This window comes from Chiroxiphia lanceolata, chromosome 5 (assembly GCF_009829145.1).
Source record: "Chiroxiphia lanceolata isolate bChiLan1 chromosome 5, bChiLan1.pri, whole genome shotgun sequence".
Lineage (NCBI taxonomy): Eukaryota > Metazoa > Chordata > Aves > Passeriformes > Pipridae > Chiroxiphia > Chiroxiphia lanceolata.
The window spans coordinates 63,498,364-63,526,216 of NC_045641.1; the positions used below are offsets into that span (position 1 = coordinate 63,498,364).

General features: G+C 40.7%; 1 protein-coding gene across 1 annotated transcript in view; it reads right to left on the bottom strand.

Moving 5' to 3' along the window:
- Window positions 1-718: 718 nt before the first annotated feature.
- ST8SIA1 (ST8 alpha-N-acetyl-neuraminide alpha-2,8-sialyltransferase 1) overlaps window positions 719-27,853 on the bottom strand; it is a 122,957-nt gene continuing 95,822 nt past the window's right edge. Inside the window, exon 5 of the mRNA XM_032688244.1 lies at window positions 719-9,869. Coding sequence (XP_032544135.1) covers window positions 9,383-9,869 — 487 coding nt within the window. The 3' untranslated portion in view covers window positions 719-9,382. The remainder of the gene's footprint in view (window positions 9,870-27,853) is intronic.

Consider the following 27,853-nt stretch of genomic DNA (forward strand, 5'->3'; position numbering starts at 1 on the left):
GGATATCTAATTCCCAGATACAGCCAGTGAGGCTTCACACTGTAGAAAAATCCTCTTTTCATTTTCTCTTGGCTCATACAATACACTTGACAGATGGAGCAGCACATGGATCTCTTCTATGCAACTTGCTGAAACAAGGACATGACACAGATCATGATTTGATTTCAGACTGTGACACCTTAGCACAGCATAAGTTTGAAATGCAGTAAGATATCTGCCTTATAAAACCAACCAACACATAGCATAAACTGCTCATGATCTACACTTGTGGGGAAAAAAAAATCAATAGCTTACAGAATAGCTCTGACTAAATCCCATAATCTGGCATTGTCTTAAAATTAGCTTAATTTAATTTTTTCACAGGGTGAATTCCCTCAGGTTTGAGAACAGACAACTAGCTAAAATCTAGACAATTCTATTGATTTGAGAGTGAGAATAGAGAATAGTAAAAGAGAGTAGAGAATTTGGCTCAGAAATTGAAGGGCAGGGCAGAGAGGAGAAAACCTTCTTTTCCAATTAAAAATGCATGGCTTTTCACTTTCCTACACTCCAGGTGTTCCCTGAAGGTAGTGTTTTTATTTACTTATTAACAATGTGGGTGGATTTCAACACAAAAGCATAAATTCAGTTAGATAGAAAGGGTGGTTCATTTGCTTGTTTTCACTGTCCAAAACAGATAAAGTTTCATATTTTATAAAATTTCTGTGTTTTTTTTTTCCCACTTAACTTTCCAAGCATGAGTTAACTAACTCTTACAACACCTAAGCTAAGCACAATCTCCATTCACCTGACAGAGAAATCACCACAGGAAGAAGGACTGGAAATACACTGGACTAAGTGGTATTGGAAATAAGAAAGTCTTCCTTTTAATTCTGAGTTAATACAGTAAATAGTACTAGGAGGATGTGAAATGCTGCATAGAAACTTGCTTGCACTCAGTATTGATAAACCTGAAGCAGTGTGTGTCTGTCAATTTTTTAGGTTTATAGCCCAGAGGAAAGTTCACTTTAGTGCAGAAAAAATTTTAAACAACTCGGGAACACAGGCTTCACCCCAGTACAACAAGAACTGAGGGAAAGAGAAGCAAAAGAGTATAGAGCCAGTATCTGTTAATAACTGTAGGTCCCAATTATGAGAAAGACTGAGTCATCTTGTGTATTTATCTCCTTTCTGATCTTTGTCTGGTTCTTTGGACACCACGACTAAATGGCAGCGCATAAACGGTATCAGACTTTAGAATATCTGAACCTCTGCCGTGAATTTGTTTTTCCTTTTTCTTTTGACTAAATTTAGAGTACAACGTTTACTTTCTTATCTAAGGACACCACACAGAGTAGTCTAAATTTCCAGATTTGGACTTTTTATTTAGACAGCTTTGCGGAGGTGTGGACTTGAATACGAAGCCAGAGGTGTAGAAGAACTTGAAACCCAAGGGAAAACTCTTGCATAACTCTAACATAGTTTGTTCAGTTATTTTAGGAGAAAATAATGTTCATCATTTTAGGAGAACAAAAGGAAAAAAAAAAAAAGGATCTTTTTCACATGTAAAATTTGTGTAATTTTTTTCCCACTAAATTATTTGAAAGTAATTCTTCAAGATACCTACCAGTGTTTGAGCTATAAACTTCAGGCTATCAGCTATTTTGTTTATGTAACTGTGTGCCTATAGATTATTTAGGTAGCCTACAGAGGCGTCTGAAAAGGGTAAGATCTCTGATTGACACTTCCTTCTGTTTTCAATGCAAGGTGATGTGCATGAACAATAAAAAAAAATCTACTGTTTCTGTCTGTGCACGAGTAATTCTTGGAAATGCTTATGATGTGGGAGTTTCAAGAGCACTGAAAGCTGACCTGATCCAATATTGGCTCAATGGGGATTTCATTATTGATATAAATAAAACCACAGTGTTTTTTGGAAGTCCTTGCTCTATGCAGCATCAGGCATTCACCTTCCAGTGACCTCCTCACATATACAAGTCACATACTCAGATAAAATGGCTTTTGGATATGGAGAGGTCTGTTTTGTAAAAGGCCAAACCATGCAGTGTGACCAAACAACACACTAAAGGACACAATTTCCAGGCATTTCCATGCTCATTGCAATTTTCAGTACAAAGTTCAGGCCTTTAAAGCTAGTCAGCCCATGATCTGCAGGATCAAAATCCACGCTTGAAGAGCCCTCACAGAACAAAGAAATACCCCTCTGCATAAGGGAGACATCAAGCAGTCAGAGCTGCAGCTACAATTCCTTTTTTCACTGTCAGTGCAGCACACTCCGTATCAGCTGCTCGACCTCTACAGCTCAAGAGGCAGTAATCAACTCATGAGTCCGCAGGAGTCCTGCCAGACTACTCCAAAATAGCGTCTTCCTGAAAACTGGACATCTTCTGTAGGTTTTGCTCTGCATACTAAATGCTCTGGGTACCCAACAGAAAAACTTGCACTCTTGAAGAAGGACTATTTACTTTCAGCGCATGTAGGGATTATAAAAAAAAGTGTTCAAGCATTTTCTACAAAAATACATGCACAGCAGAAAAAGAAATCGTGATTATGGTACTTCTACAGGACAGCAAGATCCTAGTTGGAGACATCTGAGTAGAGACTCAAATTTGGGTCTCAGTACTCCAGATTATGCTGTTCTAATCAAAAGGGCTTTTCCTCTGTGCATTTATTTTCAGTGAAATTTTTTCATTTCCTATCAAGATAATCACATAATAACAAAGCTTCCTGCAGAATATGTAAATGCCTTACCTTGTTCATAAGAATTTAGCTTAAAATATATTATGCATCTGTAATTTCTCCCTTCCAATAAACAGAAAATGATGCAACTCATCTTTGCTATGGGCCCCATCTGAGCAAAACAATTCATTGAATATACAATTAGAAATCAGCAGGAACCATCCAAAAGGTACTTTAGTGTTTTATTGAACACCAGCTTATTCATAAACCCAGAGATCAACTACTGCTGGTGCTGCTTTCATAAACTCACTCTGGATTCACTCACAGTAGTTAAATCCAGGCTAAAAGAGAAAAAAAAGGGGGTTAAACTGGAAGGTGAAGACACCAAATAACACAATATATTCCAGGTGGTCTGAGTGCTAAAGGTTCACTTGCCTTGGAGGATCCCAAATAGGATAAACATTCAGCTCAGCAGAAAGCTGACCCACTCCAGAGCAGCCAGGACTACACATACATTAATTTAAGATGCAGTTTTAATAGGCTCTTCTGAGACTTGCCAGGGATTTAAAGTGTTTCAGTGCAAGGAGCAGGCTGGTCTCCAACGGGATGAGCTGCCATCATTTCCACTAAGGCCAGCACTTCTGACTGTGGAGCAGGAGCAGGAGAGGGCTAAACACACCATGGGTAATTATCTGGGATCTGGTCTGCAATCCAGGAGCTGGTCACTGAACTGCATCCCCTGGTCCTGAGCCCCAGTCAGGGCAGCACCAGTGGGTCCTGGGCAAAGCCACAGCAGAGAGGTCACAGCCAAACAACCCACTACCAGGGAAAAGGCTCAAACTTCTGCTCTGCCCTACACAGCTTAACACTACAGACACAGCTGGAGTATTTTCACAGTCCTGCAGAGACCTCAAAATGGCCAGAAAAATCCTGAATCTGGTGGTGCCTGTCTCTCCTGATTGTTGAGAACCTACCCAACCATTTTCAATTAGCAACACTTATTTTTCTTTTTTTTTTTTTAATTTTAGTAACAGCTGAGAAGCCAGAATGTGATTCATTTTAAAGTATATGCATTAAGCTGAAGAGGCTGAATACACTAGGGCTCAACCTGCTGCAATAAAAACTGATGAAAATGAATAACCAGGGAGGAATGAGTAGCTGTTTAAGTTCTCATTGCTGCCAAAGAAATATCAGCTAGGGAGGACAGGCTAAGCCTCCTGTCAGGTATTTGCATTACAGTTAGGAAAATCAGTTTGCTAATATTCAACAAAGAGACTACTAAGTCTTTTACTAATTGTTCTGTTAAAAAACTACAAAAAGTCAAATATATGATAGATTCCAAGAGACAGAATATGGGAATTCAAGGAAACATGTTATTTTACAACCACCACTTTGAAAAATGCGTCCTTTGTCCATCCTCTTTCTCTTCTCCAGTGATGGAATTACCAACACCTAAATGAAGTAGTATTCCATTTGAAGCTAAGTGTTGTTGGATTTACCAACACTTTAGAAGAAAAGATGGTTCAAATGACAAAGTGTATTAGCTACCTTACAGCTGACTTTTTAAAATCCCAGTTCTATCCCCAAGGTGAATGGTCATCAGGAAGAACAGAGCAGAGATCCTTCATGAAAATGTCTTGGGGCAAAATACAAGTCCAGATGATTCTAGAAGGAAATCAAATGGAATCACGTGACAATAGGAGCAAGTCCCATTAGGAAGGTCACAGCACACCAGGACAGTCACAGCACTAAGAACTTCCCTCAAACAGCCATGGAGATGGGGAATAGGCATTTCTGGACAATTAATTTTGCTTACTTGGAAGTATCAGCAAATGGAAACTTCACCATACCATTTCATTAAAAACACAGTGACTAAAGATAATAGCTGGTTAGTCCATTTAATGTATGTGTTTAGGGAGAGTGGCAGGAGAGTAGGGAAAGACAGATTCTTCATCATCATTCTTTGTTCCACTGTATTTCCTCTTCTGTTTAATCAGCTTCCCCTCCTCATTGCATTTTGCTTTGCTGCCATCCTGTAGAAAAGCATCAGTAAGTCCCAGGGAGTCCCTTTTTCACAGACACTGCCAGATGAAAATGTCCTACAGTTGCTAAGCACTGAGGATCTTCATAAAGAACTGACACACTCCAATTTTTTTCACCACTAATTTGATCCTCCTTTTTTTTCTGTCAGCATCCAACTCTTCAAGAACTGCCTGTCCTTCATATAACCTGAACTTCTTCCAATACTTACTAAACCATCAAGCTGAAGAAGTCAGAGCAGGCAGCAAATGGTGAGACAGCATTCACCTCCTTCAATATCCTCACTTCCAGATCACTCCTTATTAATTACAGGCAAGAGTGAGCCAGATCTTAAGCTAGTTTTCTTGAAGATGTATAAAGGAAGGGTTTTACCTCACTACCACAGTCCAGGACATAGAGTTTATAAAAGCAGATGTTTTACTTAGTTTCGGCTCTCACAGAGGTGCTAACTCAGCAGTGTATCTTACAACATCATTCTGAGGAAACTAGCAAAAAGACAAAAGCAGTCAAGTCAAAAAAACAGCCAATATTTCTATATTCTATAAAACTTAAGCTGTAACAAAGGCTCAGTCCTATGTCTTTAGTAGCTGGTTCACCCCAAATTTGGTCCCTTCACTTCAGCAAAAATACAATGTTCATGAATAGGAGTCCTTAGCACTGTAGCAAGGTTTGTGGCAAAATTATAGGTTTTTTATACTCATGAACACATGCACATTTTCTCTATGATTTAATTTGCTGGTTTCTGTTTGCTTGTCTGTTTCAGAAGGAGCTCCAAAGGCTTCATAATCAACAAGAAGGAAAAGTTTTACATAGTTTTGTTCCAAGTTCAAAAACTGATCTCGATTTACTCAAAAACATACACAGCCCCAAAAATATTGTATGTAGAGTGATTTCAGTACCAGTTATCTTTCATGTACAGCTCTTACAGAGGTATTTAATTTATTCTACTCGTAAATGGGGGGCAATGCTTCCTATGCAGGTGGAGAAAAGACTCTAGCACTTCTGTCTCCTGTCAGCTCTATGATAAAATTAATACGTAGGAACATTAGCATATCACTTGGCCAATCTGAATTAGTTTTTATTGAAGATGAATTGCAGCAGCTTTCAACCTGGCAAAGATTTGTGCAGCTTTAGCTACACTATCAGAGAATTCGGGACTGACAGAGGAAACAGAGAAACTAGAGTAGGGAATTTCACTAACAAAGTAAACATTAAGATTCCCATTTACTTCAAAGAAAATACAGCAACACAAGCAGTAAGATTTGATTAAGGACACCGCCATCAATGGACTGGAATCAATTGATAGCCAAATGCTGGATGGATACAATCCCTCGCACCAAAGTTTGCCATGACTGTGAGATGTTGATTCCTCATGGTTCACACTTAACAGCTACCCTCCTGGATTTGCTTGTGCCTATCCTTAAGCAGAACCATGGTCCTATTCCATGGCGTGACCTCATCTTTGCGCTCCTGCATGCAATGCCATATTTCACATCAATGATCTCACACATGGATTGCCCTCCTCCTGGATTTAGGCAAGACAAGCCTCACACTGGGCATGAATGGAGCATATTGACTTCACCATTTCTGTCAGGTAGTAGCCACTCATGTTCACAGCTGCTTGGTTTGTCTTTTTGGCTGCTCTTGCCATGAAAGACTTGCAGTGCTCTCCTGCATCCCTTTTTATTCGCTGGGCAAAGACCGACTGCTGGCCAGTGTTTCCACGGACTGACAAGTCAGCAGCTAAAACAGATTTTGCTCTCTCAATAGGGGCATTATTTATCTTATTTCCTCAACTTCCAGTTTCCTGGAAGTAAAAGAAAAATATATACCCTTGAATCCTTTACTTCCTCATCTGCCTTTGTAAGATGCAGTTATATTCACTATACATACATGTGAATAGAGCCAGAATTATCAATTTCTCCAACAGCAGTCACACATCACACACAGCCTGGGTCTCTCCTGTTCCCATAATTTCTAGGAAGCTATCTCCTTGCAAACATCAGGATTGCAGACAGGGACTCACAAAGACCGCAGGCTACAGATTCGGTTTTACAGAATTGGGGAATACAACATCTTCAGATACCCAGGACACTGGTTCATCCTGAACAAGCCAGATATTATGAAACACTGGACAGAATTTTCCTACAAAAATACATGTTTTTCCCTTGTTCTTCTAATCCAATTATTTTCTCAAGACATGGAAAAAAGGATTACCAAAGGGCTGGAGAACTGGTAGAGAGTTTCAGAACTGAATTCCTAAGTATTGATAAAAATACCAAAAAATGTCCAGCAAAGAGGCAGTTCCCCTCTACTCTACTCGTTCCCTGCCACCTCTGAGGAATGTGGCATCCTGCTGAAGTGCCATTTTAGCACATCATATTTCAACTGTTGTTCTCACAGATAATTCTCACCTATAAAGCATAAAAAGTGTAAAACTTGATGTGTACAATAAAACCATACAGGCACCTCTTCTTCTCCAAGAAGGTAGCTCAGTAAAATTCTGCCATAACAAGCAGTAAGGAAAATAATTTACTTTCAATCCTTCTTCACCAAATACCCACATCAAAGATAAACAAACATAACGAAAGGGAATGAATTATCAAGTGATGTTCCATCAGTGCTTGACTGTACTTTTAACACAAACGTGGACAAAGATAACATGGGCTATAAAGGTACATTCAGATTTTATCAGAACAATATCTAGAACACTATTTAATCCAATCTGCCACGTTACCCTTAGCATTGCCTTGTAATCCTATGAAACAGTGCCCGCTTTATGCTTGGAATATCCATATTCCAATTTTATTATGAAACACAGCTTTAAAAAGCAAAACATGATTTTTTTCCCCCCAGTCTCCTATATCAACAGTTGAATTATTCACATTTAAAGAAGAGCCATGGATTTTACCTTTTTTCTTTTTTTTTTAATTATGTCTATATAACTTGCAGCTGGTAGTCTACAAGGAGAGACATTATCAACATATGACAGGACATATGCCCCAAAATACTGGCACTTTGGAGCTAAAACAGCACAGTAAGTTGTTGGGGAAACCTGATGAGATTTGTTGTTTCAACACCTTGACTAGATTTTCAGCTACTAATGATGGAGGGATAAGAAAGAGAACACTGATCTGGATTTTTTAAGTTAATGGTGATAACACCTTGCAGCTGAAATTGCACCATGGACTGAGCTGGTATTCTCTTCTTGTCCTACAGGGCTAAACAAAAGCAAACAAACAAAAACATTTCTCATTTACATGGCGATCACAGGACCATCTGCTGCCCAAGCAACAACCCAAAATAAAACAGTCCTTCAGGCGCTGTGCAGGCTGGAGCAGTGTGTGTGCAATGCGCACACTGACATAATTCACCCACTGCGAGGAGAGAGGCTGACTTATGTAAGGGCAGGCCATCCTCTTTTTTTCCTTTTTTTCTTGCTGGCTATGCAGCTTTTCAGTGCTCCCAAAGGCTGTTTTATTTTTCAGACTCTCTTTAACCAGAGACAATCTTGCGCGAAAAGTACAAGTCTTTAAGGCTAACGTAACAATCCGAGCAGAAGAGCTAGTCACACACAGAGAAACGATTTTCAAAGCTTCAACTCATTTTAAATGACACTTACATTCATTTCTGCAATTTTCCTGCTATAAGCAAATGAAGAACCTCATTCTGCATTCCACTGAACCCCTCAAATCCCCTTGACAGTCAATAAACACCTGGAGTGCAAATGAATACTGAATTAATCCCTAAGGCTGGACAGTAAAACAGGTCAGGAACCATCCCCACTACAAAAGTCACTGTGGAAATCTTGCAGCAGGTCATCTGAAACCAGGCTGCACTTTACTGGTTTTGTAACACGTTTTATTTTCAGACCAATTTGCCTTATCCAGCTCTTGCCCACAGTACAACATTAGCACGGCTGTAAGTGCAATGAACTAAAGTATCCTGATAAAACCTACAGCAGGTAGGTCTATCCATGCCCACTAGCAGGGCATTCCTAGGACATTCTTTTCACTAGATTCTTAGCTCTTTCACTCTCCCAAGAGTCTTCAGAGCCGATGGTCCTCAGCTCTTGGGGCTTTTAAGCCTTTCCTTTTCCTTCCATTGGGAAAACAAAAAAAAAAAAAGAAAAAAAAAGAAAAAAAGGACAAAAAAAAGGAAAAGAAACAAAGAAAGTCAACAACACACACATGCTCTCCTACACACACCCACACCCACACACAAACAGAGGGGGAAAAGAAAGGAAAAAAGGTAAGTTAAACAGGGTGCTGATCTGGAATGAAATGGATTTTTGAACAGACAGTCATATTTGGCACTGTCAGCAAAAGCTTGTGAGTGGCCCTGTGTCTCCCCGAGCCTTAATGCCCTTTTTACATCGGTCATTTAAAAACGTCCCCGGAAAGTTCAGCTGTGCTACTTCTGACATTGTTTTCACACTGCTGCTGAATGGACTCGATGGAAAGACACACTTCGTCCCATCCCAGTTCCATAAAGCACTAAACATTAAGGACGTATTCCATTTGGCCTTCAAGTAACATTTTTATGGTCCATGCAGATCCACAATTACTTTCCCTTTAAAAACAACCAACATAAAACAGAACTCTCTGTTGGAGAGCATGGAAATTAAAAACTATTGGATCTTCCAAACCGACTCCTACAATCCTCAGGCAGAAGGCTGGATTAAAGGGTCCTCACATGGTTCTAGCTGCATTCTCAGTACACCACTTTTATGAAGAAACCAAAGCTGTAGAAATTCCTCCGGCATGGCGTGGAATCCAGAATCAGGCAAGACATTGTCATAGTAATGATGGCTAATAAACCTCCCGTGCAGGTCCACCGAGAACGGCCAGAAGCCATAAATTGTTACTTCTTCACACAGACCAAGGGCGGCACTGACCAGGAAGAGTCCCGTGGAAAGCCGTTTGCCATGGATGCCTTTGCTCTTCCAGAACTTGCCAATGTCACGCAGGAAATTGGGGTTGGCAAAAAGAACCGTCTGCTTGGCACCGAAGTCCGCCAGGGTGTAATAGACACGCAGGGAGGGTCCCGTCCCTGTCTTCATGGAGAAGGCTGGCATGTAGATGTAGCTGTGGTTATACACCTTCACGCTGTCCACAAACGCCTTTCGAGACCACAGCAGATTCTGGAACCTGTAAAACCACAGGGGAAAAAGGAGTTGGTCATACAGAGGATTCCCTAATCGTCTCATAACCCACCTAAGAACAGCTCTTCATATGTATATTTACAATTAATCGCACACTTTTTCCGAGCCCAGAGAAAGTCCAGGCAAACTTCTGACTGTCTGACACTGCCCTACTTCTGAGAACAGAAACCTGAATAGACAGCTGGAAACTATCTAACTCCTCCTGGTTCCAAAACCTTCCTGATTTCATCTTTTGAAAAAACTTTGAATGAACACTGGTAACATTCTAGAAAACTCAATTCTTTTTAGTGACATTTTTCCTTTGTCCAAAAACCAACTTAGATTTTCAGGCACAGGAATTTTTTTAAAAGAAATTTTAAAGTCTGTGTTGTTCTTGTTTCTGAAAGACATACTAACAAAGAACCCAAGTTATAAGCTGGACAAGCAATATTTAAATAGAAACTTTGGACTTACAAACCTTGCAAGACTTGTCAGAATTGCTTTTACTATGCCTCTATAGAGATTTAGATTGTGCTACCATAGTAGTAAATTCTTGTTCTGGAACTGAGAGAAATCTCATAGAACATACTTAGTTGCAAACAATAAAACAAATCAGTGAATTAGGGTAAGTGACAGGCACCATGAAAATTTAGCACAAGGCACCAAATAATATTCAGAGCTGGTGTTTAAGATGGGACAATTTACACACTGAGTAGGTTTAAAAGAATGTGGTATTTGTAGCGTGCAAGTTACAGGAGAGACTTGTTGACAACCATGACAAGGGCAATGAATATGCACAGATTATTTCTCTGATATGATAATCATCTCATCTCTTGTTATAAAATCTACAACAGGTTACAATTTGTTAAATTGCCAGTAGCTATTTGCTGATGTCTATTTTATCCCTGATATGTTAGACTTACATACTATTCCACAACCAGTATCCTGTCAAGACTATAGCCTTTCCTTGCCATATGCTTCTGGATATGCCAAGATTGAACGAGAAATACAGCAGGAAATCCTAGGCCAGTCAAATACAACAAAAACTTGCACCAATGTTTGAGCTGTTCTGATGTCTTATACCAATGAAATCACGTTTCAGAAAAATACTGAAGTATCCCAAATACGTATCACTGAATGTAGCTGGTAAGGAGGTCGGAGTCATGGTAAAATGCAGTACTTAAAGCACAAAATTTCTAAGTAACAGGAACACTTGCTGTTTGGGGTGCTGGGTACCTTTGCATGAGAAAGTCAGTATGATACACTCTTGATACTCTACTTGCTTTCCAGAGTCCACACAGTCTGAAGAGCACCAGTATTCCACCTTTACCACTTGACAGTGACTGTAGCCTTCAGCATGCAGGCAAAGCTTACTGCACTGAAAGCCACTTCTGCACAAGCCTCACACACTCCTTCCATTGCAGCTGGGTTGTTCCCCAGCATGTGATCCCTAGTTCTTTTCTCAGCTCCCAAATGCCCAGTTTGCTGTTGTTGCTGCCCCCTCTCTCTATTTCCTGCAGCTAAGGCAAACGTGTCATGACTGATTTCTCACAGCAAAGGAGTCAGAACAAAAATGTTAAGTCAGGAGCACTGGATTTCTTTTCCTTTCTCTAGTATTGGCAGAAAGATAGGTATAAGAATACCTTTTTAAATTGTTATGAAGGTATCAGTTTTATGTATAGACCTCTTTGAAACAAAAACAAGAATTGCACACACAGCAACATACACAGGTTTAAGAAGAATGCCAGATGACCTCAAGAAGCATCAAACAAAATTTCATCTGAAACAATTGCCAACAAGAAACTTAACACCTTCAGCAGCATTGATATGACTCATGACAGTTTTTTTGAAGTCTTTATTTTGGCAAAAAAAAATTAGTAAGTAGAAAGTCAACATTTTCAACATACAGTATTTTGTCTCCTGGTTTGCTACAAGCTTCTTGCAAAATTTCCTTCATGTGGGATTAGAATGAAGCTGTGTTGAAGGAACCCCCCCTGAAATGTGACCTGGGTCTTCACTGCCTTTTTGCTCTACAGATCTGCTCTTACTGCATGGTGCTACTTGCCACTGGCTTCCAAGTGAGAAATCAAATCAACACAAATGTACAAAACAAAACAATAATTTCATAACTTATTGCATTTGGCATTCTTTTCTGTAGAAACAGCCAAGACACAGCTGAGTATAGAAGGCCAGCCAAGACCAAGGTGCCCTGGCAGAAATTCATTGTCTGGCTGTACCTTCTCACATGGGCCCTCTCACTCCATTACTATCAGACCTATAACTAAGCATTCCCCAAAATAAGCTTTGCCATCTTCTTCCCAATAAGCAGCAAGACAACATGACATTATAAGGACAGGACTTGGATCCATCCTATCAAGCTTCTTCCATTTTCATCAGGGCACAGTCACTGAGTGCAAAAAAAAAAAAAAAAAATCCCAAGGTTAATACTTTCAATATTCATAAAATCACAGAATGGTTTGGGTTGGAAGGGACATTAAAGATCACCTATTTCCAATCTCCCTGCCATGGGCAGGGACACCTTCCACTAGATCAGGTCGCTCAGTGCCCCATCCAACTTGACTTCAATGAGCACTTTGTGCTCAGAGCCCCAGTACCCAAATATTGTTCTAATAACCCTAATCACTTTTAAAAGGTAATAAGACCAGCATCAGGCTTTCAGACTATTGACCTTATCAGAATTTGGCAAGAGGTGGGCATTGCAGGCTCAAAATTCCTTTCACAGTAAAGAGATCGTGAGCTCACAGCTTGATGCGATGGGGTCCTTGCACCTTGGCTAAGGAGAAGGCAGAGACAGGTTCACTGTCACTCCTGAAGTCAGTTGCACAACATCCTTTCCCTCTTAAAGCAAATCCACAAATTTCACTCCAGAGGGTAAATAGTTGTGGTTATTCTAAAACTGCATTTTCCAGCAAATTTACCATTCATAGAAAAGCAGTGCGCAGCTCTGAGTTGAACACATTAAAATTGCTCACTCTCAGAGGGCCAGAGACTCTCTCTGAATATTCATTTGCTATCATTGCCACAACATGTTTACAATTCTTCTAGATGAATCTCCCCAAGTGCCTTAAAGTGAACAGCACTGCCATGAGAGTGGTGCATGGGAGGGACTCCATGCAGAAGGGACAGCATTTGTCATGCTACTGCACACTGTCCTTCAGGAACATCATCACCTCCTGGAAACCCACGCCTCATTCAAATGATCTGGATCGCAGTGTTGGTAGGCATCCCGCCCAGTTCAACAGATGGACATTATACAGGTGGCCAGGAGCCCGTGCAGAAACATAAAACATGATGATTATGGCTGGTCTGATGGTCTAACAGCCAAAAAGCTGCTGCCCATCTTGCACTCCTTGTGAGCGGAGATATTAGAAGCAAATGAAAATTTCTGTTCCCCGTTTGTAAAAACAGCAGCGCTCTCCAGCTTTCTGACACTTCCCAGGATGGTTAGAGCCTGAGAAATCTGGGGACAAATGCTGTATGTAAGCAAGTTTCTAGAGGTGGTGCCAGAAGCTCAAGTGTAACTCCCAATCCAGACAGGGAGTCCTGCAGGCAACTCCATCCAGCAGTAGCTTTGAGGGTACCATACCACATCTGTCCCAGCAGACAGTGAGCAGGCTACTCCATGCCTGACAGAGAGACCAGGAGGGCTCTTCCCCTGCAGCTGACCAGCTCTGTAGTGCATGCCTGAGCAAGATGATATGTTTTTCTCCTGCTTGTCCTGTCATGAACCAGAACAAGCAATGAATCCACCAGCCTGATGCAGTCCTTGCATCCATATGGATGCACAAATGCCCTCCCTTGTGTCGATCCTCACCCAGAACGAGGAGCTGCTGATTCCCGCTTAGTGCGTGTCTCTACCCGACAAGCTGTGAACATTCAGTACTCTCAGGGCACAGCCCAGCAGCTGTGCAGCTCCTACACACGCACACACACACACACACACAGAGCTCAAAAAAAATGTATCATACTCCAGCCCCTCATAGAAGAGTGCATCTCAGGCGATGCTGTCTACTCAGCACAGCTCTGACCAAGGAACAGCCGAATGGCTTTCAGGGTCCTCCCCTGACCTTCTGCAGTCAAGCTTGCACAAACACATGGCAGGTTGCCAGCATTTTGATAAAACTGGGGCTGGAATCTCCCAAGCCCTGAGCAGCACCTGAAGACTCCAAGGACTGCACGAGTTGCTCAGTGATTTGCAGTAATGCATCCCGGCAGCTTGACGGCAGCCCAGAGAGGCACCGACAACGGTGAACGCTGGAGAGTCACGACAGCTTCAGCCCAGGTACTTTCTTTACACTGCACTCATTAGTAGACAGTGAACAAGTAAAATCATCAGCAACACATTTTTGCTGTCAGGTCCATATGAAAGATCAACTTAAAACCCCCAACTTTCAACAGCGTGTGTAAGCGCAGCTGCGCAGATATCAGAGAAATAATTTCCCTGCTACCAGCTGTAGAGTTCCGTCAAATACGCTGCTCTACTTTTCCAGGGAGAAAAATTCATCCAAGAGAAAACTGCCACAGCACATTGTCGTGACAGTACAATCAAAGATTAAGAGCATTAAGTGTTTTGGGTTTTGTTTTTAATCTGTTTTTAATGTCCTTATTGATGTTCTTTAGCAGATATTCAGGGACAGGACTGCTCTCTGGTACGGAGAGACCACTTCCAGTAACCACACAGAATTTGCTGCAGTGACATTGAGCTAACCCACTTGCAGATAATTATGGCAGCATTTTCTTGCATCTTGGTTTCTTTTTGATCTCCCCAGAGAGTCACTATCTCATGCCTATGACGATATCCCAGGCACTTACTCTGTTGGCATCTGCAAAGTCACAAATTCAGCATTCTGGATTAATTGCAAGTTGACTTATCGGAGGGAAAAAATAAAATTAAGTAATGAGGGGAACAGCTCAGATGCCAAATAAAATGTGTATTATTTTAAAATTAAGACAAACAGAGCTCAAGGGAATAGAGCAAAAAGCATAAAGACATGCATTTGTCCCTGTGACAAATAATAACCTCACAAAAATTATTTAGATAATTTGATGTCAGCATTAGCTAAGAATGATTTAGCAATTTGCTGCAGCTGTTGGAATATGCTTACAGCTGGGGTCACAACAAGTCAGCTTGCAACCACACATCTGAGCCTCCACCGCTGCGACAGACGGGTTTTACTGCACTCGTTTCTCAGAGTGCTTTTCAAAGAGCAATGCCCTCCTTAATGCCCTGTGCTCTCATTCATATCATGCTCTTCTCGATTATCTGCCCCTCTGGGGCTTGTGCAGCCAATCTTACCGAAACACAGACTGTGTCTCAACAGCACACTGGTTTCCATGTGCTCATTCTCCACGCTGGCACTTTTAGCATGCATTAGGTGCAAGGCAGACTATTCTACTTGTCCACACAGGGAGTCAGAAATGAGCACTTAAAGCACGATAAATGGACCCCCTTCCCTGTTTTATGCCAGCTTCCCCAACTACACGGGCTACTGTTTACTTAGCCTAAGGACAGCTACCTGACTTGGGATTCAATTTTAATCCCATTAAAGACGATGGCAAAACCAATCTAAACCCAGCCTAATCTCATTTCAAACACCTTCATCAGGAAGGATTCTCCCAATCTCACTGTGGGTCCCTCCACACGCAACATGATCACCCAGCTGAGAGCTCGTGGAATGGGTGGGGTGATGTTAATCCCACCTATTCCTTCCCATTTGCCCTCCTCCCTTTCCACCTGACTGGCCTTTATGAACCCAAAGACATCAAATCTTCCACTCGGAAGCAAAGACTCAGTCTTTGGGAGCAACTGACTCCCAACTCACTTTAGCTCATCCCATACTTACTGCCTGCAGCATGCTGAGACCCCCACACTGCCATCTCCTACTTATGGATGGGGGCTTCTAACCTCAAAGAGCCTGTACTTTCCTCTCCTCTCTGGTACCAAAGATTAAAGACAAATTAACTTCATTCTCCTTTTAATGTACTTTTTCAATGGTGTTTTCCAGCTCAGGGATTCTGCTTACTCTCACCATTAGCTCCAAAGACCCAAAAGCAAAGAAATACACACTTTCCACAGTGACTGCAGACTACATCTTTTTCTGTTTTTTAACGACACACTGTCCTTAGCAGATGACCTCCAGAATAATTTGATGCACTCAGAAAGTCCAGCTATACATGGCAGAGGTAGGCTCTAATCCCCATGAAGAGGTAGGCTCCTTTTGTGACCGAATTAAGTATTAATTAAGGCTTTTTTTAAACCTCCACCCATTACTGCTCTTACACTGTGGCCCTGGGAATACTATATATAGTGCCAAGGGAAAGCTGACTCTCTGTTTTTCAATGGAACACAGAGCTATCCTATGCACCAAAGCAATGAAACATTAAAATCAGTGTTCACTGATATTTTGGGACTGTGTGTGATCCTTATTCTGCCAACTCAAATTAGAATGTGCTTTTAATAGCTTCTCTTTCCAAAACCAGCAGAGCTAAACATCAATCCTTTCTGTTATCTGACAGCTTGAATCTTAGCTTTCAGAAGATGAGCTGCTCATCTTAGTTTGACTCTTTGAAAATTGCGGCTGCTGAAGTCACTCCCAAGTGAAAATAATATAAAAGGACAGGCAGAACAGTATGGCTGTAAACTACTTGTATTATTAAAATGAAATTGCTACCTAGTATTTCTAAGTCTTCTGAGTACTTTCAGTTCTTACACTGAAAGTCGGGAGGATGGGAAAACAAGAGAACCAAGGAAATCAGCTAGGAAAAGCCTCAAACCAACACAGAACTAAGTCTGATATCCCTGGCATTTAATTTCACTGGACTGCACGCCAGAGTGAGCAGGTGAGAGGAAACATAACCAAATCACACATTTTCTCAGGTTTTAATGGGAAAAAAAGAACCGCAACAAAGCCCAGATGCAGGCTTCAGGAGATTTACCTTAGATTAACACAGGCACTCTAAGACAGTCTGTTGTGCCTTTGGGACAGCAATGAAATAGGAACAGAGCAGTGCAGCACTTCCTGCACATCTAGACCTTTCAGCTGACTACAGTCCAGACACAGGTCCCTGTGGATCATTGCTCACAGTACCACTGCAGCAAACACAAAGCTTATAATGTTATGCCTTTCTGTCGTTTGTGCTGGCCCTGTATGCTTTGTAACCCAAACGTAAAACATACCCAGTGATTACAGCCATGAAAGACCTTTTCCTAGCTGAGAACGCTTTTACTCTTTTGAGTTTTCTCTTTAACATCATGACATCCTTCACACATTAACGATTTGCAAGTGTCAGCAGTGACATTCAGCTCTGACATATCCTCCCTTCAACCTCTAAGAGCTCTTTCCAAAGACAACTGGATAGAGAGAGAAAACAGCAATAGCAATGTACGAGTGTGTTTTCTTTTAAAAGATGCTCTGTGCTACCAAAAAAAAAAAAAAAGTGTAGAATGAAGAGAAATTATTTAAAACAGTAAATACTGGAAAAGGCATTATGGCTAAACAACTAGGACAGGCTCTTTTTTAAGTATGTGAGCACATTTTTAAAACTATAGTACATGAATCACTGGTGGTCTCTGAGATCATGCCACATGGCCTGCAGCTGCAGCACAAACCCCTCTTAAACAACACTGTTAACTAGACATTTGGCAACAAAATCAGAAGTTCAGAACCCATAGGATTAAGGAGTGAATCTAAAATATTTTAAATGGGGTAAAATAAACTCACACAACTCTAAAATACACAAAAGAAGACCTCTATTTTCTCTGTAGGCTGCTCCCACTGGGCAACCTCACCTGTTTTGAACCCCTAGGGTGTTGAGCATTGCAACTGAGCAATGAACTAGTGGCCACCTGAGTATAATTAGAGGAGGTGATAAATTGTTCTGGAGCAGTTAGATTATCAGAAGCCAAACATTAGGTTAAAAAGATGGAAAAAAGAGAGAAACAAACAGCAGTTCAACCGACAAGGAAGTCCCTTCCAGTCCTTGGCACAAGAGCTCAAGCCATTAGTAAAATCCTAGGAAATAAGCCAAGAGAATTCAAGCCAGCCCAAGGACTGCAGCTGTAGACCTGGAAGATACTACCTTCAGTGAGCTCTCAAAATGTCCCTTCAGAACAAAAAGACTTTACTGTCATCTAACATCAGTTTACAGCAATGTCTCTCAGCAATTCTGGTGCTGTTCAGTTATGCCTAGGAGCATTAGCAAATGCTTCTCAAGGCTTTCAACAGTGTCTGAGCTGTGTTGATTTGCTGCACACTAGATATTTGAGAGAGACCATTCCCTCACAAACAACTCACATAGACAATCTAGGGAAGAGCAAGAACAAGACCAGTGTATTATAAATGGCACATCCAAGTGTTTTCAGCTCAGAAGATTTCCTGATACTGGTGTAGTTTGTCAATCCAGTAAACCCAGTGAATCTTACTTCCAAATATTTGCCTAATCTCTCCCACATCCTTCTAACCAACTGTTTAACCGATACTTCCCCCCTTACTTCATGATTGCCTTGAACCCTTTGTCAAAAGCCTTTTAAAAATTCAAATAGACTTTATCTGCTGGATAGCAACACGGATCTATTCAAAGAACTCCAAAAGTTTTAAAAGGTAGAATTTCCCTTGAACTTAACAGTGCTGCCTCTTCACAAGGGAACACACATTTATCCATGTGCTCGCTAATGTTATCTTATACTATAGTCACTACCAAATCAGCTGCAAGAGATGTCAGGCTTACAGATCTACTTGAACTACTTTTAATTTGAACTATATTTAAACACTGATCCCATTTCAAACACCCTCCAGTGTTCAAGCACCAAGGCAGTTTTCAGTGAGGAAGTACACACACTACTGTTCTTTCACGAGTGAGTCCAGTTCTGCCCATAATTTCACATCTATTCTGTATCTATAACATAAATTCTCTCAGTTTCAGCCTGATGAGTCTCCCCACGGGCACAGGGAATGTTCTCAGTGTCTTCCACAGTGAACAAAGAAGCAAATAATTCATACAGCCTCCCTGTGTCTTCCCTGAGCCCTTCTTTTATACCTGGTCATACACTGACCACACACACAGAGCAGATGTGTGGTGGGTGTTTTCTGCTCTTTTTTGGCTTATGCTGTTGCTGGAAAAAGGACGTAGCACTAAGTTTTCATTCCTCTAGATAGTTCTTCCTGGAAACTTTTTCTACCTGATATTTCATCAGCTAGAGATTATAATAGATTCAATTTCATTTGGAAACAACTCCAGCTTTTAGTAGGATGTTTCTGTGTTTCCATTAATCTCCCTTCTCTTTGCCCTTTAGTGATCCCAACTTCCTGTTACCTTTTCTTACGTCTTGATAGATGGTTGCAGCACTGTGTGTCCAGTATGATACCCTTAGAAGAGACCACTATTTTGAGCAGATCATCCAGATGTATTTTCCAAGATGCATGGTGTTTTTATGCTGAGAATGACACTTAAACTTCTTTTCAACATGATTAAACTGCCAAGGTTTCTCCTCAGCTGTTAGTAAAGCCTGTACTCAATTTAAATTGCTATAGCTGGAACACTCTTGATCAAAAAAATAAAATCACACTGAAGTTTTTTCTAATCTCTTCAACTATTTTGGTATCTGGGAAAGTGCTGGAGTACCTTCACCTTTTTCCCCCTCATTACCTTCATTCAAAGGAGATAAAGTGTAAAAGAAGTAAAAAACAACCTTTTTCTAATGTAGCAGGAAAGAAATGCTATTTGCCAGGATGCAGTAATACCATTGAAAGGCAATGTGTGTCACTGAGTACTTCAGAGCCCTCCATTCACCGCCTGAGGAAAGTGGAGCAGAATGTCCAAGTCCTTATTTCTCTTAGTTTATAATGCCAAAGAAGGGTCAGTGGCATTGATATTACATCATATAGGAGCAACTTTGTAACTGTGGTTGGTGTTTTTTCCCCTGTCACACATCTTTATTTATATAATACACCATAACTCAGATGTGGTTCCACCTTCTCACATTCTGAAATACTAGGGAAAAAATACTTTCTCCTTATCTCAGGGAATGGCCAAACCCAATGAATTGTCAGAACTGCGTGGAGCTTGACTCCAGAAGACAGTATTGGCATTGGATATTCACTTGGGCAAATATCAGCAATGAGTGAAGAAGGGTCTTTCAATCCCTCTTGTTAAAGCTAATTTTATTGGACATAGAATATTCATTAAATCAGAGGGGAAGACAAGAAGGCGGTGACCACCTCTCATAAAATTTTGCATATGTCTTGGCCAGTTTCTGGAACCAAGCTCTATGTTGATTAGCTGAAACCACTCAACCTGGTTTTGTAAATGGCTTGGCTTAAATCATATTATCTGGAAGTTTTAGTCGGCACAAATATTGCACCCAGCCCTATCTTCATTTCTTTTTGTTTGACTCAGGTCTTTGCACCAATCCCTTTCATGAAAGTACCGAAAGATGACCACAGCAGGAGTCAGACTGAGGTGACCCTCTGACACCACATGGGTTGTGAGGTGATGGTAAGCACCTTACCAACAACTGCTGTATGTGACACTATGGTCCAGCTATACACTCCTAGATTTGTACTCCTTTGAGCTACCTTTTCTCTCCGAAACCCAAAGAACATCAGCTTTTACAGATGTTCACATTTAAAAAAACTAAGGAAAGCAGGTTGCCATCTCCTACAGAATTAAGATTTCTTTCAAATTCAGCCAGCGTAAAAAATAAGCTCCTTTTCTTCAATGCTCAGAGTAATTAATACTGAATTAGAGTAGAAATTCTATCAAAAGACTTCTGAAAAATCACATTAATACTACATCATTTCCACATGCTTTATGGGATTACAGCAGACACCAAAGATATGAACACAGATTATTTTAAAGTATTACTGACTAATCAAACAGGAACAAAAGCTGCCATTCATGGCTTGGCTCCCTGGAGCAGCATGAACACATTACCTGAAAAAACCTTAAGATTTGGACCTAAAAACCAGGCTAAAGGGCATTTTTGAGTGAGGAGGAAGGTACAGTTTGGGGTCTACAGCACAACTAAGAAACAGGAAAACAGGACACCTTAAGGGCATCCATCTGATAAGGCCAAAGTATTTTTCAGATAAGGCCAAATTATAGGTTTGAAAGTAGCTGTAAATGTCAAGTCTGTCAGCAGCTCTGAAGAGCCTGAGGTTGGCCACGAATCACACAGGACAAACAACAGCCACGGCCATAAAGTCCCCCATGAAGAATCAGTTACACTCCCAAAAGGTTTCCAAATGCCAGGAGGATCATTCAGGGATCAGTTGCTTTGTCTGAGAGACCTTTACATCCCTAGCAGCTCAGTACACATATTGCTAAAACAGCTAATCTAACAGTACAAGTGGTGAAATTCAGCTCTGTGTTTTTACAGACGGGGGCCAGAATAGCTTGTAGGGTGATGAGCAATGCTGGGAAGCTATTGTTGAGGTTTTTATCCACAGGCTTTATCCAGATAACACTATGGAAAACAAATACAGTTTTTAACAAGCAACATATCTTTATCTGAATTTGTCTCAAGGCCAAAATTTCCCTTCCATAACCTGTTACTCTAGCAAGCCACAGTGCTGCTTTGCTTTGCCAAGTTAGTCAGTAATCTTACATGCTCCAGTAAATCTAGCACCTTGCTTGCAATACCAAGTCCTCTTCAGACTGGTCCAGCTTGTTATAAAAATGAGACTATTTCTTCTATCTCCTCCCACACCTGTAGTTTTTATGTTAAAAAGAACCTAAGGAATGATGTAAAACCTGACAAATCCTCTATTCTGAATATACTGTGATATGAAGTAGAAATAAGATCATTAAGATCCTGTCTTGATTCTTTAAATTGTTACAATTCCCCTGATATAATGGATTTACACTTTCATCAAGTAAGTACATATCTCAGTCTATATGATATCATATGTCAGATATTTAAAGTTTCAGAAACCACCAGTACACTGCATTATTCAAGAAGCACGCTGTGAACATACAACTAAAAACAATGATATTATCTGGATGCACAAGGCTATGGAGATTATTCATTCAGCATAATCATTTGCATTCCTGAACCAGGTTTAATGTACCAGGAAAAATGAGGGATGGCAGCAACTGTGCTGGAGCATGAAGTGAGAAAAATAAACGAAGCACACTGCACTGATGCTCTGACAAAAAAGTCCCATGTGTTCTGCTCCAGAAGCCATTCCCAGTTCCATTTCCAGCTTAATGGGCCTAGGAGTGTGGAGTGAAAAGCATAAACAATTTGCACGAGAGCATGCTAGTGTGCCTAATGAATTTCCTTTCAGAAAGCCAGTCAGCAAAAACAGTTCAGACAATACATGCCAGCCAGTTCTCTGGTTTATTTTTCCCCACACCATTCTCTGCATTCCCAAATGCTGGAGCAGTAAGGTAAGCACAGGGCAGATGATGACCCAGCTTAGCTACAATACACCAACCACCCTGGATCCCTTGGGACAGCCCAGCAGCCGTATCTTTTCCAGCACAATCTGACTCCAATTGTTCGTGAACAACTCGTTCGCATGTAGCACCATGTACAAATTTCCCCAACAGTCAGGGGAACAAAGGACGGGGGGATCAACTGGATTTATGGTTTCTGCTGAGGTTGGGTCAGGGACATGCTGAAGACATTCTGGCAGAGGTGAGATGCCACAAGGGAACCTAAGCAGGAACACAGAAGATGCAGAGCAAGAACTTGTTGGAAATTCGGCAGTGTCAGCACTGTAAGAGATGCTGACTTCAGAAGGCTCTTTAGGAGCGTCCAGTAGCCCTGGAATGCTTCATAATATCCTGTAACTAACACGAAACCTGTGATAAAGAATCAAATGCTAACCTGTCAGATGCTGAAAAAAAATAAAAATAGCACAAGAAATCAGGGACACCACCAGTGTCCTCTTGTCTCCAAACTGTGATGATACTTGCTATAAAAAAAAGCTCACAACTGATCTTAAAAAGCCCTTGGCTTATACTGCAAAGTCTACAAGCAGACCCACAGTTCACAGTAGTGACATGGAGAAAAAACTTCTTGCTCAGCCCGGATTCATGGATCGTTTTTCTGCCAAAGCTTTCTGCAAATTATTGCTCCTTTTCAGCTCAGGATGCCCAAGCTCCAGCTCCCAAACCCCACCCAACACAGTTCCAAACTCAGTGGTTTCAGTTTGTAAGGCCAGGAAGGATCAGATCTGCACAAAATGAGACACACAAAGTCAAATGTACAGGCAATTGAGTGCAGTCACACCATCTTCACTGTCTAAGCCTTGTTCTAAAAATTCTTCTACCTGAGAGAACAGCAAGAACTTGTGCAAGCTTCCATTTTCAGGACAGCAGTTTTGCACGGCCAACCCTTTTAACTGCTGGGGACACAGTGCTGTAATACTGCTGAGAAATTCACTGTCTCTTTTAAATTAAAAAGCACCCTGAAGCCAGCAGAAAAACTGGATTGCCACAGCTTAATGATGTTAGCTGACCCTTTGACTCTGCTCCAGGTGCCCCAGCTAGTGTTCGCCAAGGCAACTACGCTAGGGGGACTCAACATCCTCGTCAGTCAGTCTGTGATGCTTGGCATTGGAGCCATGGACTGGCCCCTAGTCCTCTATTTGTCAGTGTAGCACATCAGGTAAGGGAAGTGCCCTTGGAGGGCAAGGGAGAGAAGGAATAAGCCCCACTTTGCCATTGTCACAAGCCAACTCTGCGACTACAACTGGGAGGTCAGGGCAGCACAGGCAGGCAGCCAGTGGGCCTGTCTTTAGGCTGTGTAGCTTTATTAGCCAGGAATAAACAACAAGGTTCTTAGTGATGTCCATACAAGCCAGTCAGGAATCTTGCAAAGGAAATACAAGCAAAGCCCTGAACACTTTGTTGCTGTGAGTCCCCACGCTGGTAAAAGCTTCATGACCCCACAGGGCTCCAACACCTACGAGCTGACTGATCTGAACCCACCTAGGGCAGTGCTTCGCTTTCCTGCCAGGTTCACATCTGGAACTGGGAGCAAACTCCATGTTCCGGGTACTGCCTGCAGGAAAAAACCTAGTGGAAGGCCACCAAAGACAAGGGATGGGGTAGAGCAGTGGGCTGTACCCAGCTGTTATCTCAGGGAGAAAGGACCTGAGGAAGGACAGTAACTAAGTGCCTCCCTTTGAAGGATCACAGTAATGTATTCCCAGCTCTCACAGAAGGGGATGAAGTATTGCATAATACCCTTTATAGCACAATCTGTGCGCTGTCAACAGTTTTTTACTTTATTTTTACTTTATGCTGAGTATGGTGCTATCCGCTTTTACATGCTTTCCACTTCCATATGCGTTCAAGCTCCCACTTAAAATATCCTGCTTGTCATCTTCCCAAATTTAATTTCCTTTGGGAAAGCTCCTGCAAGATTCAAGTAGCTGCCTTCTGATTTATTGTCCTGAATCATTAAAAAACCCGCTCAACTTTCTTCCAAGACAACATTCTGAAACTTCACAGCATACTATGTTTTCTGATATAAATGTGATAATCAGCAGCCCACACCCTCCACATAAAAACCTCATGAAAAGAAAAACCACCACATTTGAAAACCAATGATGATAAAGAACAAAATTCTAGGATCACAAAACTCCAGCTCACAAACTCATAATTTAAAAAGTTGTAACCAGTTTCACATTTCTAAATATACAGCAATACTTTAAATAAAACTACCAAATAACTTAAAAAAAATGTATTAGAAAGCTCCCTATTTACATTTCTTTAACATTATCCTTGAGCATTCACAACTAAACCATAACTTACCAAGAAATCTAGTACATAAGAGCTTATTACAACCACAATAGAAGAAGTTACTGGCTCATTTTCCATTCACAAATCCTCATATTTCAGTGCCATAAAACTTTTAAGCATCTGCACTGCTATTTGTGTGTTTGGTGAAAGATTATTGACTGTCCTTAGTGAAGTACATATTAGCTAAAAAAGTAATTAAAGCTGAACTTTAATTACTAAATTTACTAAAAAAATTACTAATTTACTAAAAAACCCTTTTGCTAAGGGTTTTTCAGCTAGTATACTAGGAAAATTTTCCCTGTGACCCACATGCCAGAAACTGGATCTAGTAAATAAATTCTGTCCAATCTAACTTTTCCAAGTTCCTCTATTCTCAGAGCCACTTGAAACTGCTGTAATTTTTTAATTGCTACTAAAATAAGATGCATATATTCAAATTCTACTTTTTATTCATTCTGGGGCAATTTTTCTGCCATGAGGACTGCATTATTCTCTGCACTGTTAAACTTCACTATACATACTGACAGCTTGGTTTTCTCCATCCTGCTTTATCTTTCAGAACTACCATTTGGTTCTCTCTCAGCACAATGACAGGTTTTGGCAGGTTTCCGTTTCCTCTTCCAACAAACCAGCTATTGTGGAAAAACAATGAAAGTAAGATGAAAAATTCCAGTGGATCAGCTTTAACCTACCAAAGTGATCCTTGTATCTTGAAAACCACTGTGCTTTCACTATTTACTCTTTCAAAACAGAAATTTAAAAACCATCTTTGCCAAGGGAAAAAAAAAAAGAGAAAGGAGGCAGGGAATAGAAACTAAGTATTAGGGTGGCACATTTCTCATTTAATTAACTAATTCTGCAGAAGTTCTTGCCTGTAATACATTCCGAACCAGATGGCAGAAAACTGCCATGAAAAACTGATTAAAACAAACTTCCTCAAAAAGAGAGTGACTGAACTTAGCACAAAATCAGTCTGTGCCATTTGCTATAATACCCAAATAAGACAGCCAGAACTAATTTCAACCATTCAACTTAAACCCCAAAAGCTACTCATAACATAGAAATTCAGTTGTTCAGTTTGAATGTGTCTAACTGAGCAGGGGAGATTTATGTGGGAAGGATCCCATTCCTTTCCTCTTAAAGACAAGTGCATTTCATAGCATAAAATGTAACGGCCAAAACCCTGAGAGGATTTATTTTATTGATTGAAAACTGTTTACCTCAAAAATAACATACAGGAATCATAATCTATTGGTTTTGTAAGCATATCTACTCCCTTTACAGAAAAGTAACTTTTTTACTGCTTTTTCTTCCTGTTAGTTTTGAAAAGCCAAGAAAGACAAGGAGTAAACTGACTTTTCTTACATCTTACACATCACCAGCTCGGTGTCTTCGTAAGGACTGCAACCACCTCCCATTTGGCTGTTTCTGGGCAATCGATGTGAGCTCAGCTGAAGTCTATTCTATTTCTTGCAGAGTATCAGAAGAAGATAAAAACAAGATTGCCAACATTTTTCAATCACTCTGCATAGGCTGGAGATCGCAGGATGCTTTTCTCAAAGGATTTTTTCAATTTCCTACCGTGATGAAGCAATGAAATAATCTAATTGGCAAAGACAGGAGGCACGCTCTGAAAGGCAGGATTAAGCACATATGAATGCCACCTGCACTGGGAGTTAAGTCTGGACAGGTTCATCAAGGCAGAGAGAAAAATGAGGACGGGCTGGCTTGAGTGGCAAACACAAAAGAAACAATTCATCATGAACTTCGCATTTAGAGGTATTTTCATCTTGGTAGAAAGCACTGATTTCCGGTACACTTCCCCCATTCTTTAGAATGTTCCTGCCAGGGCCTTTGGTTATCTTAGTCTGCATAAGATATTATTTCCTCTCTCTACTCCAACCTACTGTTTTCAGCTGCTATCCCTTTTTTTTCCAGTGTTGTTGGAAAAACCTCATAAATCTTTCTACCCTGCCTGTGCTCCTCTCTCCCTTAACATACATCCATCTGGTTCTTACATACTCCTTCACTAAATGCTTCAACAACCAGTTTTATAACAGATTCTTATTCTTTACAGTTTTTATATAAAGAAAAGATACTTCAGGGTTTTATTTCTTTTTAAAATTGCTTTTTAGTTCCTAGAAAAAAAACAGAGGGAAATAGAAGATGAAAGGGTATGTGGAAGGAGACTGTCCGCTTCTTTAAAAATAATAATAATTAAAAAGGATAGTAAGGAAAGGAGAAATCCATAAACAAGAACACGTAGATGCAAACCTGAACAACAAATAATAAGGGAGGCAGCAAGGAGAACCAAACATGGTCTCCAACAGCCAAGGCAGGATGGCCCTGGCCAGGGCTGTGGGAGGCGGCTGCTGCTCCTAACACCCCTTAACAGGGAAAATATTTTTCTTGCCTTGGAAACAAAAGAATAAAATGTTATTCTTTCATTTTCACCTAACCCAATAGAAAATATTCGGTTTGCATTTGTTACCCTGCAGGTCATGCTTATCTACAGATGCATCTTCGAAACATCCCAGAGAGGGCTCTTATCAGGTTCTGCAATAAAAAAAAATCACTTCCTGACCTGAGATCTCCTGATTGACGCACTTTTTTTGTCTTTATACTTGGATCTTATTTTATGTTTTGCTTCTGGACTTTCAGTTGTCATCATTGCTGACCATTCAGCAAAGGTAAAAATTAACTGATTTTTTAAATCGGAAAAAATGCCATCTCGAAAAGAACTTGTAAACTGCTTTTGAAAATGCAAGAAATGTAAATTATATTTTTCAATTAATAAATTATTCATCTGGAAAATGTACCCCAGAGCTAGGCAGAAGTTGCAGCCATCAAGGCATGGGAGTTTTTTATAATCAAAAAATGCTAAGTTATGGATCTCGACCCTACTTCCTATCCTGTGAAGGTCAATAATAATCCAGGTTCTGGAAATCCTTTCAAGACAGCTATGTGGAAAATTATGCTCATGATATATTAATGTTTTATAATCACACGCATCGGAAAGACAAGAGATTCCCTGATGAACAACGAAAACAACCTCAGAGCTCAGATCAAAAATCAAACCTTCATCTTTTGTCCTTGCCCACACACCCTCTCCAAATCACAAACATTATATCAAAAGAAAACACAAAGAAAACCAGTGTGGCTTAAACTCCAAGGACACTGGGAATGGACAGCCCCAGAAGAGCACTGAACTGAGAA